This window comes from Oncorhynchus mykiss, chromosome 1 (assembly GCF_057628025.1).
Source record: "Oncorhynchus mykiss isolate SJ-2025 chromosome 1, ASM5762802v1, whole genome shotgun sequence".
NCBI classification, from domain to species: Eukaryota; Metazoa; Chordata; class Actinopteri; order Salmoniformes; family Salmonidae; genus Oncorhynchus; species Oncorhynchus mykiss.
This window is the reverse complement of record NC_143022.1, coordinates 42,091,313-42,105,764: the sequence shown is the minus strand read 5'-3', so window position 1 is coordinate 42,105,764 and position 14,452 is coordinate 42,091,313. Positions and strand designations below refer to the sequence as shown.

The 14,452-nt window shown below is 42.1% G+C and overlaps 1 protein-coding gene across 3 annotated transcripts in view; it reads right to left on the bottom strand.

The window, feature by feature from the left end:
- rassf8a (Ras association domain family member 8a) overlaps window positions 1-14,452 on the bottom strand; it is a 43,435-nt gene that overhangs the window by 8,344 nt on the left and 20,639 nt on the right. Inside the window, exons 3-5 of one of the 3 annotated variants that reach the window (XM_021601115.3) lie at window positions 8,574-9,391; window positions 4,022-4,219; window positions 962-1,112 (exon numbers count right to left, since the gene is read on the bottom strand). In XM_021601115.3, the coding sequence (XP_021456790.1) occupies window positions 962-1,112; window positions 4,022-4,219; window positions 8,574-9,391 (1,167 nt within the window). The remainder of the gene's footprint in view (window positions 1-961; window positions 1,113-4,021; window positions 4,220-8,573; window positions 9,392-14,452) is intronic. The other 2 variants (XM_021601122.3, XM_021601130.3) reach the window with 2 other exon arrangements.

Sequence of the window (14,452 nt, the reverse complement as noted above, 5' to 3'; positions counted from 1 at the left end):
GCATGGAAACCATAAGTGCCAATTGAGGGGGTGGAACAAATGCACACACTGCATGGTCCCCCCCCCCCCCTCTCCGTAGCTGAGTCATCCTATCTCAGCAGGCACACAGTGAAAGAGAACTGCCTAAGTGGGACTGATTGAGTGACCTGACAAACAGAGCAGTGGAAGAGCAGAATGGTGTTTTTTCATGAAAAGAAGATGGCGTGACGGCAACGTGATAACATCTGAAGGTTTAAAGTATTTTTTGCACAAATCTGTGCTCTTGTGCTGCACGAAAATGTCGCCCGACAAGTCACACGACACGTGAATTCACCTCCTGCACAGTGCTTAGAGATGCAGCCAGTGTCATGAAGTTGTCAATCATGCCTCGTTATTCAGTGTGGACAAGTTTGTTAGGCATTATGTTTAATTAATCACATAATATATGATTTTGCCCTTTCAATGAATAAGCAATACTCAGCAATATGATGTGACCATGAGCAGTAGTCAGAACAAAAGTTATCGCAGAAGCCTCCCGGGTGACGCAGCGGTCTAAGGCACTGCATCGTAGTGCTGCGGCGCCACTACAGCCTTGGGTTTGGTCCCAGGCTGTGTCATATCCAGCTGTGACCGGGAGTCTCATAGGGACAATTGGCCCAGTGCCGTCAGTGTTAGGGGAGGGTTTGGCCAGTAGGGCTTTACTTGGCTCATTGCGCTCTAGCGACTCCTTGTGGCAGGCCGCGTGCCTGTAGGCTGACTCAGTTGAACAGTGTTTCCTCTGACACATTAGTGCAGCTGGCTTCCAGGTTAAGCGAGTGGGTGTTAAGAAGCTTGGCGGGTCATGTTTTGGAGGACGCATGACTCAACCTTCGCCTTTCCCAAGCCCGTTGCAGCGATGAGACATGACCGTAATTACGATATTGGGGATAAGAGGATGAACCCACAGAGGATCTATGAATCTAGCTCATTTGACGTAAATTACCTGTGCCCTGTCCGGTGTGGGTAGTCTCCTCCTCTTCCTCACTGGGCTCGGCTGGCAGCACGGTGACCTTGGTGCCAGTCTGCTGGATAAACTGCTGCAGGTTGACCTGTCTCAGCTCCTTGGTCAGCTGCTCCAGCTCATGCTGCATGTCCTGGAGGGGAGATACAGATTGATCAACGATATAAATCTATATTTTTGCCATCTGTATTTACTCTACTGTATAATCTGCCTGCAGCTAAACTGACTGGACCTCTGTTCCTGGGGCCTCATTTACCAAACATGCAAAAACTCTCACTAAATTCTGCCGTACGTGGAGACTCTAGGATTTGCATGCAACATATACGCATGTTTTCATTGATAAATCAGAGACGTATTATATTTATGCGCTCGTGAAGGAGCGTTACAACCCTGCCTAGAAATCGTCCTCCATTCACCTTTCATAGTAACAAAAACACCCTATTTTGCTGTATGGTTTAGAGATCCTGTGTGGCTCAGTTGGTAGAGCATAGTGCTTGCAATGCCAGGGTTGTGGGTTTGATTCCCATGGGGGACCAGTGTCTAAGTTTTCACTACTGGATAAGAGTGTCTGCTAAATGACTGAAATGTAATGCAACCAACTTTTTAGGGCATTGGGCCAGTAACTGTAAGGTTGAATCCCTGAGCCGACTAGTTGAAAAAATCTGTTCGTGCCCTTGAGCAAAGCACTTGACTAGGTGAAAAATTTGTTGATGTGCCCTTGAGAAAGGTGCTTAACCTTAATTGCACCTATAAGTCGCTCTGGATAAGAGTGTCTGCTAAATTACTTAAATGTACAAATTTGATGTAACTGGGCCATGACCGTTTCTAAAAGAAATGGCAAATTTGCTTCCATTTTTATTTACAGTAGGTGTGGGCAGAATGTTTCAATCTCACTAACTAGGTTTCCATCCAACGTTTTAATGTGAGATTAAAAAATGTCATGACAGGCCTGAGGAAACAGCAAATTTGTCGGTAAACTTTCCAAATGTAGACAAAACAAAATACGCTGGGATCTGTTTGTGTCTGTAAAATGTATTTTGTGAGAAATGGCGATGGAAATGCTTTATGCGCAAATATTGATATAATAACTATCATATCGGAGTAAACTTGGAGTCACGCAATGACAAGTCTGTGTGGTCCTCCCCCTATGACTCGGGAAAGCATGCAGTTTGTTAGACTACAGATTAAATAAATTATGATGAACTTCACAGGGTGGTGAAAGTGAAAGCTGATGAACTTGATGCTCCTTTCCAATAAATATCTATGGTCTTAATCTGGTGACATGATAATCGATGTTTGGTTGTCATTTGACAAATAAAAATAGTATTTTGTCCATAATAATCTAGTCATGTAGGCTATACCAGCACTGTATACGCGAGCTGTTGGCTAAGGCACATTATCCAATACCAGTGTGGACACATTTGATATATAACACACATTTTTTGTGACAAAACCATCAGTAGAGTTGAAATCCATTTAACTTGTATTTTTTTATCCGGTTCATGGAAATTTAACTGCAAAAGTTTTTTTTATATGCACTAGCTCATCACGTACAGACTTTTATCCGCAACAAGTACATTTAAAGGAAATACATCTCTGGTGGGACAATGTTTTTATGAGGATAAAAAAAAAAAAAAAATGTAGAATATAAACCTAGCTATAAAAAAAAATGCATGCTGCCTATAGCGAGTGCCAAACATTGGTCATACATTCTACAAGATTGATTGTATGTCACGACTTCCGCCGAAGTCGGCTCTTCTCCTTGTTCAGGCGGCGATCGACGTCAGCGGCTTTCTAGCCATCGCCGCTCCCATTTTTCCTATTTCCATTTGTTTTGTCTTGTTCCTTACACACCTGGTGGGTATTGTTACGCACCAAACTTTTGTTTATGTTCCATGTTTTGGGAACGTTTTATGTCTTATGTGCTTTCGTTTGGACCGTCTGCACCTGACTTCGCCTCCAGTACACACCCTTAACATTGTCTATTTGAACAATTTAAAGTAAATGCTACAACCCAAATATTTTATCTCCTGCCCTGGGATAGGCTCTGAGATTAGGTTATGATGTTGAGCTCCTATCGCACAGCAATACTGTACCTAACCATACTGTAAAATAATTTAAATAGGCTACCGGTCTATTTACTTTTGAGCATGCTTGGCTATTGAATGAGTGATGGATAAATGGTAGCCTATTTCAAGAGTTTATTTACAAAACTCTATATATCCATTTTCAGAAATGTTGGTAAATTAGCTTATTGTTTAAAATGTATGAAAAATAATTGATGTTTTTTCACTATCTAATCATGGCATTGGGATGTTCAATGACATATGTATTTAAAAAAAAAATGTATCACTTGATGGTTTCATTTCAGAGAGACAAATAATCTTTTTTTTTTTGCTAAACGCTATGTATTTACCTCACTCTCAGATAAATAAGTAGTACTACTAAGTTCCTGTAAGGGCCATTATCACCTTTCCTATAACTTCATGTAGTGTTGAGAGACTCTTCTCCACTACATGACATATCAAAACATGAATCAGATCTTGCATGCTTACTGCATGCCTTTGAAAGGGAACGTCTATATCTTCTGCTGTAAAACGTGAAACACAAGAAAGGTAAGCCTGAATACTGTTTATTTATGACTTAGCCTAATGTTTTCATGCCTGTCTTGGTAAGCCAGGCTTATATGTGTTTGATTCTAAGTGAGCTACTGTATTCGTACCTGCTATGATTTCATGTTTTTATCCCTGCCTTGGTAGGCCAGGGTTATGCTTGCTGAATCAAGTTATTTTTTTGGCAGCTGCTCTTGACGATTCAATTTTTTTTTAAATCATAATTTGATTTAAATAAACTTTGCAGTTAATTTGATTTAAAACAAATCCCAGGCTTTGATTGCCCTGCAATGGCTTTGCTTCTGGTATGCTTCTGGTAGGTACTGTATACTGTATATGTAGAAGCACTATATGTGTTTCTACATGCATTTTGTCATGTGTATGCTCATGCATCATCGTGTGTGTGTGTATTTTAATACATGTGTCTGACCTGCAGTCTCTTGCCACTCAGGCCGAGGGACCTGTCCACGGCTCTGCAGCTGCTCTCCAGCTGGACAGACTGTCTGTCCTGGGCCTTGAGCTCCGTGCGGGCTCTGAGTACCTGCGCCTTGGCCTCCACCTCGCTCACCCTTTGTGTCTCTTGTCTCTCCCTCTGCAGACGCTCCTCCTCCAGACCAGCCTCTACACCCTGACACACAGACAGGTTTGAGTTTTAGACCAATAGGAGTAGGAGATGGTTAGGGGAACATATGCTTCCCAGCACCCTAGCTACATCATCAGTTTTGCTGGTAGTCTGTTATATAGACCAGGGTTTCCCAAACATGGTCTTGGGGCTCCCCTTGGGTGTACATTTTGTTTTTTTGTTGCCCTAGCACTACACAGCTGACTCAAATAACCAACTCATCATCAACCTTTGATTATTTGCATCAACTGTATAGTGCTAGGGCAAAAAACAAAACCTGGGGGGGGCCCCAGGACCGAGTAAGGGATACCTTGATTTAGATGGAAGTGCATAGAAAAGCACAGCAAGAAATTCAGAGAGAGGATATGCATTATCTGTCTTTCAAATGATGCTGCAAGGTGCCTGCACACTTTTAATGTTATGTGATTATAACAATTTATAAAACTGATTGGATGAACAGCGTTCCAAGCCGTGCTGTATTGGCTGTCACAGAGACACACCTAAGTTCCATCTGAATCACTGCGTCTCCATAAGAATATCATGTCTGAGTCATCTCTTTATTTATTTATCCCAACTTGCACATTATTTCCCCTTGCTTCCAGCCTAGCATTTAGTTTGGTACAGCGGGCGTTAATATAAGCTTCGCTGTCTGTTTGACCTCGGAAACAGTGTTTAACTTCTTAATTTCCTTCTCTGTAGTATAATAAATAGAGTGAATGGTGCACAGACGAAACGAGACAACTTTTTCTGAGCCAGTTGAAATCACGCATCAATAGAAAATAGCTGAAAGTTGGCTAGCTAGCTAGCTAGCATGTGACCAGAATGTTAGCTATCGAGCAGGCATAGCAACCATTTTGTTTAGAACAGACAACCAGTTATTTTGCATAGCTAGTAACTTATTTTGGTCTGTAGCAACAAACAACCAGATGGTGGAAGAATAAAATTGTATGAATTGACTTATCAACATAACATTTTAATGAAAATATGTAATTCCTTGTTATTTTAAATATGTCAGGCCGAAAAACAACATTTACCTGTGACTGTATTCATGATACATCACTGACTCTTGTGCCTTATTGCTTAATTATACTATGCCGGAATTGTTAAATACTAATGTCTGATTTCCTTGAAGAGCATTCTAGAGTGTGCATTATTTCGCTATAAAACACAACAATAACCAACTGCTATCAATAGTCGAATTGAGAACATTATTGGCATTGTTGAATTCGATTTTTATAGCTAGCTAATATTTAGGAGGACTGATGGTTTGCTTAGCTAGCAAATCTGTTTGGCTATCCAGTAAACTTTCTAGCAACTTGTGGATGTTGAACACATTTCTACAGGTAAATTAACTCAGTAATGTGTTAAATTATAGCCGTGGTGTAAGTGGGATAATCAACTTGGTGCTGTATGTGTTCTCTGGAATATAATGGTACTCTGCAAAAGGTTAGTGCCACTCCGCTATGCTTCGTGGTCACGGCCGGCCCGCTCAGTAGGCATGATTAGGTGGCGGCAAATTGACAAGGGCGGCATGTTCTGAGCAAAACTGACAAAGACGGAACTCCAACAACACATAAAACCTCACACAATTCTGCCCAAAAACAATGACAACTTCTTTCTGGCATATGGGTTTTTTAGGTGAGCACTGATGCCACCCTTTGATAAGCAGTGACCACTTTGTCAAAGGCAGGGGGGGAAATGATTTTACTCTTCCATTCCCAGCGCGCCTCTCCATGGTGCTGTTGGAGAGATGCATCTCTGCAGCGCTCCACCAACATTGAAGTAGCAGATATAGGATATGGTAGAAAGACAATGTGGCCTTTTCTGTAGCCTACAGGCTGGACATAAAATGGATGTAATGAGATGGCGCTCAATAAAAAATAAAAAAATGCTGTCATGTTAACAAAACTATATATCCTAAAAATCGCACAGGTCAACGTAAAATGCATAATATCTAATGGACAATCACAACTTTAGTCCAGGAGTTCCACCACATTTTCATGATCAGTGGTTTCAAGTTTGTGTCCGTCAATTTTTGCTAATCTTATCATAGTGAAAAAGAAAATACTTTTTTCCAGAAAATGTGCAGAAAATACTGCATTTCCTGCTGTGTAAATACATTGCAAATAGGCTAGCGATAACTGGGTATCTGATATTCAGAGCTTAAATAGCCAAATTGATTAGTCACAGGAATCAGGACTAATAAAGCCAATGCCTGTTTTACAAACGGTGGGCCTACCACATTGATGGACATTCATAACATTCTATTGCGGTCCGACATATTAGGCTACGCCCCAGTAATCACGAACCGACGTCTTTTGGACGTCTTGTTATGGTCCTGTCCGAACGTTTGGTGTTTTACAACCGGTAGGCTTCCCACATACAGTGGGGCAAAAAAGTATTTAGTCAGCCACCAATTGTGCAAGTTCTCTCACTTAAAAAGATGAGAGAGGCCTGTAATTTTCATCATAGGTACACTTCAACTATGACAGACAAAATGAGAAAAAAAATCCAGAAAATCACATTGTAGGATTTATTTATTATTTGCAAATTATGGTGGAAAATAAGTATTTGGTCAATAACAAAAGTTTATCTCAATAATTTGTTATATACACTTTGTTGGCAATGACAGAGGTCAAACGTTTTCTGTAAGTCTTCACAAGGTTTTCACACACTGTTGCTGGTATTTTGGCCCATTCCTCCATGCAGATCTCCTCTAGAGCAGTGATGTTTTGGGGCTGTTGCTGGGCAACACGGACTTTCAACCCCCTCCAAAGATTTTCTATGGGGTTGAGATCTGGAGATTGGCTAGGCCACTCCAGGACCTTGAAATGCTTCTTACGAAGCCACTCCTTCGTTGCCCGGGCGGTGTGTTTGGGATCATTGTCATGCTGAAAGACCCAGCCACGTTTCATCTTCAATGCCCTTGCTGATGGAAGGAGGTTTTCACTCAAAATCTCACAATACATGGCCCCATTCATTCTTTCCTTTACACGGACGGATCAGTCGTCCTGGTCCCTTTGCAGAAGAACAGCCCAAAGCATGATGTTTCCACCCCCATGCTTCACAGTAGGTATGGTGTTCTTTGGATGCAACTCAGCATTCTTTGTCCACCAAACACAACGAGTTGGGTTTTTACCAAAAAGTTCTATTTTGGTTTCATCTGACCATATGACATTCTCCCAATCTTCTTCTGGATCATCCAAATGCTCTCTAGCAAACTTCAGATGGGCCTGGACATGTACTGGCTTAAGCAGGGGGACACGTCTGGCACTGCAGGATTTGAGTCCCTGGCGGCGTAGTGTGTTACTGATGGTAGGCTTTGTTACTTTGGTCCCAGCTCTCTGCAGGTCATTCACCATGTGGTTCTGGGATTTTTGCTCACCGTTCTTGTGATCATTTTGATCCCCCGGGATGAGATCTTGCGTGGAGCCCCAGATCGAGGGAGATATCAGTGGTCTTGTATGTCTTAAATTTCCTAATAATTGCTCCCACAGTTGATTTCTTCAAACCAAGCTGCTTACCTATTGCAGATTCAGTCTGGTGCAGGTCTACAATTTTGTTTCTGGTGTCCTTTGACAGCTCTTTGGTCTTGGCCATAGTGGAGTTTGGAGTGTGACTGTTTGAGGTTGTGGACAGGTGTCTTTTATACTGATAACAAGTTCAAACAGGTGCCATTAATACAGGTAACGAGTGGAGGACAGAGGAGCCTCTTAAAGAAGAAGTTACAGGTTTGTGAGAGCCAGAAATCTTGCTTGTTTGTAAGTGACCAAATACTTATTTTCCACCATAATTTGAAAATAAATTCATAAAAAATCCTACAATGTGATTTTCTCCTTTTGTCTGCCATAGTTGAAGTGTACCTATGATGAAAATTACAGGCCTCTCTCATCTTTTTAAGTGGGAGAACTTGCACAATTAGTGGCTGACTAAATACTTTTTTGCCCCACTGTAGATAGATGGGCATACCTAAAATTAAATTTCAGTCCGGAAAAGATGCCTTTTCAACATCCTGGAAAATATGTATTTTAAACATACGGAAAATACATTTCCACCTTTCATTCAGAAATTAAATCGAACAATTTCAACGTCTGGAAAATACGTCTTTTAAACGTCAATATGCTCACTGGGACTATTCTAGTTTTGCGGGGTGGCATTTTTTGGTCTCCAAGGACTGGCCCTGGTCGTGGCACACACCTTTCGCATCATGCATTATTTTCCTTGAGAGCACATAGCCCCTTACACAATATACAACAGAAATCGTAACATTTAGGGGCCCTATAATAGTGTCCATGCCATTTGATCATACCGTATCTAATTAATGCCCATGGGTCATAAATCCGAAGTGTGTCCCACCCACCTGTACCAGAGCCATCCTGTCCCCCAGCTCGACCTGAGCACACTGAAGACGCCCTCTTAGCTCCTCAAGCCTGTCCTCCAGCTGTCTCTCACTCTCCAGCTCAATCTGCAGCTCGCTGGCCCAGAACTCCTCCTCCTCCATCTCCACCTCGTTCTTCCTCAGTCGTCTCTCCAGCCTCACTATCTCCTCCATCAGCCCCCCTGCTCCTCTAGCCTCCTCTCCCCTTCGTCCCCCCCAGGTCTGCAGTTCAGCCTCGTAGGCCTCCAGCCTCTTCTCTAGCACGGCCAGAGTCTCTCTCTGGAGCCCCACCAGTCTGACCAGGTCCTCCATGCGGCAGGCCCACATGCCGGGGGACACTGCTCCTCCTGGGGCTACCGCTGTGGCTGCCGCTGCGGCATGGTGGTGGTGGTTCTGGTTACCACCGTTCCCCTGGAATAGGAGACGTCGTTTGGCCTCGAACTCCCTCCCCTCCCCCACCCGGCCTCCACTCAGGATGTCCCGGAGGCCCCGGGGCCCGCCGGTGAAGGTGAGGGACTTGCGGCGCGGCTCGCGGCGATGGAGGGCGTGCTCACTGGGATGGCGGAGCTTGGCGAGAGGGGGGAGGCTCTGCCGGTGTGGGCCGCGTTCCGGACCCCGGAGCAAGGGACCCTCGGAGGGTGGCCGTTCGGTCAGGGAGGGGCCCGTGCGGTGCAGGATCAGCTGGACGTCACCGGCATACTGGCCCCAGGTGTTGAGGGATGCCACTGGGCTCTCGTGTGGGGCCAGGTGGCGCTCTGTGTCCCGCCATTTCTCCACCAGTGTATAGCGCCCAGTTCGGCCTGGGAAAAACAGATAGGACAAGTTCAGTTATGTCAGCTTTTGTGTATGTTTTAGTGTATGCTTTGTGCATAGTTTTCTGTATGTGTATGTCTTCTCAGCCTATATACTTTGACAAACTAACTAACAAATCAGTTGATATGAATAATAGCTCTCTTTGTAATCATATTTTACGAGAATCAATAGGATAAGTATCAGTGCATCGTCAGCTATTAAAAAGCGAAAAGCGAATGTATAAGAGCCTTGAATAATTAATAATCTATCTATTAACAGAGATTAATAACCCTGTTAGTTTTTTTTTTTTTTAGGTAATATGATATTTGCTTTAGTGGAAATTTTATTTTAGTGGGACATTTTTTCAATTTCCAATTTTCACACAAGAAACAAGGTCAAAGAGACTGAGGCAAACCCCTTTCCAGTGCTGGTCCCAACTAGAGATAAACCCCAAAAACCTAACATTAATCTTGTCATTAGACATTTGTACTGTATATAGGAATTTCTATATGGAAAGTAGCAGGAGGGAGGAGAGGGGGCTTCGTCAGTGCTTTTGCTTCCCCCTGCCTGCGAGAGATGGAGAGATGACTCAGACTTTCCCTCCTCTCGCCTGCCCCACGCTTAATGGGAAGTGATGTCAATACAGTCTGCTCCATTCCTCTCCTCTCACTGAGAGAGAGGGGGATGGAGGGATGGATAGAGGGGGTTTCTGACTAAGACCCTCTCTATCTCTCACTACAGCACCAGATTGAGGTGTAGGCTGGAGGAGAGGAACAAATATTAGTTTTCAGCAGTAAGCCGAATTGTAAGACAGCTCCTGATTCAAATTGGAGTTTAATTAACCACTATTTCTTATACAAGCGGCACAATACATTACAACAGAGAATCAGTATATCCTCTTCACTGTCACTATACTTGAGTACTACTATGTAACACTGGGCCATATTGGTACGCAGTCAATCAACTATGGCTTGGTGACAGACAGTAGCCTACCTTACCAACGTCTCACAGGTAAACACTGTAGGTTAGGTTAGAGGTACATTATACTATCCTTCTATTATTCAACATCATACATAACGAAGGGGAATGCACTTGCAGAAAACAACGTATAGGCCTACATTTATAAATGATAATATTTGAAATATTAGTAGCCAACACAAATAAAACAAACATCCTAAAGCCTTTGTTAAAGGGATTTTCCAGAAGTTTTGAATAATTTCAGCCAGTAGTTTTGAAATTAGAGCTCACAAACCAAAGCAGGTCCCTGAAAATTGTGCACAATTGTGTACAACGTCACATAATTTTTCTCGAGCCTCTGTGGTGTACATCCCACAACCTCATTGGATTATACTGGACCGACCTGATCACGCCTTCCACTTTAACCATGCAACCTCATTGGACATCATTCCACCTGCCAATCAACCTTGTCCATCACGTTTGGTTGTTGCAGGCCAGTTCCCAAATTCCAGTAGTTGCGTGGATTGTTTCATCAGACTAGTATGGAAAATGAGCAAGCAAATGTGAAAACGTAATTTCATACAATGGAAAAGTTGCATCAAATGTCCTACTCCTTGAAAGTCGTGTATGGATTATATTATATTTGCATACGTGATGAATGATGATCACTGGCAGTTCAACTGCAGTGTTGTATTATTACCCCATATCATGGAATACCTATGTAAATGTTTATAAGGACAAAAGGTGGAATTATTTCATTTGGATGGATGGTTGGTTTACGCAACAGAAAGTTAGGGCAAATATTTTATTGTCTAAAAAGTGGGTGAAAGTTTTTTTCAGTATGTATTTCTTGAGTGCATCAATATGTGTGTTCTGCTGTGATTGGCGAACGGGACAAATGAATGGACGGACGCCTGGTAAAAACCTTATAGCCTTTTGTGCACTGTATTTCAAAATTCACCTGTGACACCATTTAGAAGCTAAAGGTTGTCAGCACAGTGTTTCTGATCGGCAGGGCCGTGCACAGACCTAAAAAAAGGCTCCTGCTCCCAAAAAACACACACAGAAAAATATCTGTTGACTTAAAATTCTTACATTCATATCTAATTATCTAATGCGCCTGTAGCCAAATTTCAACATATATTTTTTAGCATTTATTTTCTGTCAAATCACACTCATCCCTGCAAGTTTACAGCCTACAGCTCAAAGAGAAGGCAAAGAGGGGTGGGCTATCAGCTGATCATAGCGGATGTAGATTATGTAAATCAGCTAGTTAGTTTGCTAGATAGTTAGCTATGTTGAAACAATCTAACTAGTCTTTACCTGTGATTGGAGTTTCTTCTGCTGCTTACAACTGCCTCATAGGCCTACAAACAAACCAACAAACAGTCGAATTGAAGCATTCCTCATGAGATGACACATGCCATTTAAAAGGTTTACCTTTTGGCACCGGTAGAAGAACCTGAGACTAACTTTTTTCATCCCAGAATCGTCCCGAAGTGCAATTTCAAACATACCAAATTGAAGATGAAACCGTCCCAAATAAATACATCTATTTTGTACATGAATGTAAATAAATATATTTAAACTGAGGTGATATGCGTAATGGCTATCGCAAGAAAATATCATTAAAAATGTCTATATTTCATCTCTATCACGTGTTCCCGCTAATTGCATTTTGGAATGTTCGCGCTTACAGGCTGACTACACCGCTCGCATCGCATGCGCGAGTGTTGCAAAAATACATTTAGAAATCTATATTATTATTCAATTGCACCCACACTGTGTCTGCGTTTTAGCGTCTGCGTTGCCAATGGCTAAAATAGAAGTCAGTTCTATTTCTGACGCAGATCGCGCTGCAAGTCCTGCCTCTTCCATCTCCTCATTGGTTTATAGAAGCAGGTACAGAGGTGCCATTTCCTCATTGGTTATACCCATGTGGGTGACTGAAAGATGAACGAGGTCGGTGGCGGTAATGCACCTAATTTCTGAAAGTTGCCAATCGCAATATAAAGTCCAGAGAAGAAAAAGCCTGGAAGGATGAGATATGACTAGAAACGATTCGGTTCACCGTTTTATGTGCGGATTAATTGTCTGAGTAGAGGACTTTGTGCATTTCAGGTAAAATAACAACTCAATGTTTATATCCCAGGACAATCTAAAAAGGACAAATTAGCTAGCAAGTGCAAGCTAGCTAGCTAAATTGCCATAAATGTTTAATGCTTTTCGACCTGTCCCCAAATTAATGTAATTGGTTCAGAGTTTGTTTTGATATTTTAACCTGCGTGTTGTGATCACGTTTGATGTGGGGGGACAAAATACATTTATGCATGATGGCCCAGGCGCGCAGCCGGTTTGGGTTCCGTGTTAGCCTACTGCCGTGTGCACATTGCTGCTCTTATAATGTGAAGAAATAATAGTTTATCAACATTTTAAGGTAAGCCTTCTGATCTGGTGCATCAGCCTCATTGCTTTAAAAAAAATGAAATGATGTACAGTGATTTAGGATCTATCATCCCAGAACTGCTCCAGAGTCTGTTTTAAACCATCCCAGACATATGCTTTATCGTCCTGGGACGCCCTTAATTTATTGCCCTGGTCGGTAGCCACTGTCTGCAGGACAAGTGCAATCAGTGTGCCTTCGAGTGGGGGAAGAGGAGTGGGATTCAAAACTAGTTTGATGAGGTTTTAATTTAAACAAGAGAACATAGATTAAAAGTGAAATAAAAATGCCATAATAAAAAAACACCACCAATCTGAAAGGGAACTCATTCTCTCTATCTGTGCACGTACCTGCTGATCAGCTTGACAATTATCTTCAGAGCTCGTGCTGCTAGGTGACCTAAACTGGAACATGCTTAACACCCCAGCCATCCTACAATCTAAACTTGATGGCCTCAATCTCACACAAATTATCAATGAACCTACCAGGTACCACCCCAAAGACGTAACACGGGCACCCTCATAGATATCATCATAACCAACTTGCCCTCTAAATTAAAGGTTGACCGATTAATCGGAATGGCCGATTTCAAGTTTTCATAACAATCGGAAATCGGTATTTTTGGGCGCCGATTTGCCGAATTTTGTTTTTTATATATATTTTTTTATACCTTTATTTAACTAGGCAAGTCAGTTAAGAACTTCTTATGGAGGTGATCCCTACAGAGGGACCGCTCAGCGGAATTTTCAGAGCGCCACCTATAGTACTTTACTTAGCACTCGTTAAATCTCAAACTTTCATTAAAACAGACATGCCAGGTACTGAATTAAAGCTACACTCGTTGTGAATCTAGCCACCAAGTCAGATTTGTAAAATGCTTTTCGGCGAAAGCATGAGAAGCTATTATCTGATAGCATGCACCCCCCAAAATACCAGCACGACACGTAAACAACAGATTTTGCGGTAGCCGGCGCTACCCAAAACGCAGAAATAAAATATAAAACATTCATTACCTTGGACGAGCTTCTTTGTTGGCACTCCTATATGTCCCATAAACATCACAATTGGGTCTTTTTCCCGATTTAAATCCGTCATTGTATACCCAAAATGTCATTTGCTGAAGGCCAGTCTGATGCTGCAAAAAGTCCATTTACAAGACGCAACGTCACTTTTTAAAATTACAAAAGTCGCCTATAAACTTTTCCAAATCACTTCAAACGACGTTTCTAAACCAACTTTAGGTATTAATAAACGTTAATGATGTATCAAATTGATCACGGGGCGATCTGTATTCGATAGCAGCAAGTCTGGAAAACATCGTCCATTTTTTTCCGTTTCACAACATCCTGTGGTGGGTCAGAGGAAGGGAGGGGTCTATTTGTGTTGCAACCAGGGATAAATTACTCTGATATTTATAGCAATGGTGACATCGTGTGGAAGCTGTAGGCGTTTACAGGGGGTTTGCATATATTTTCCCTCGTCTTAAACAATTGATTGAATGGCGGATGAATATTTTTGTTTTTGTTTTTGGTGAACAGTTTTACCAGGGATTTTTACTCCTAAACACGTTCTGTTATAGCCACAGACCCGGTTTAACCAGTTTTAGAAACTTCAGAGTGTTGTCTATCCACACATACTTATCATATGCATATACTATATTCCTGGCATG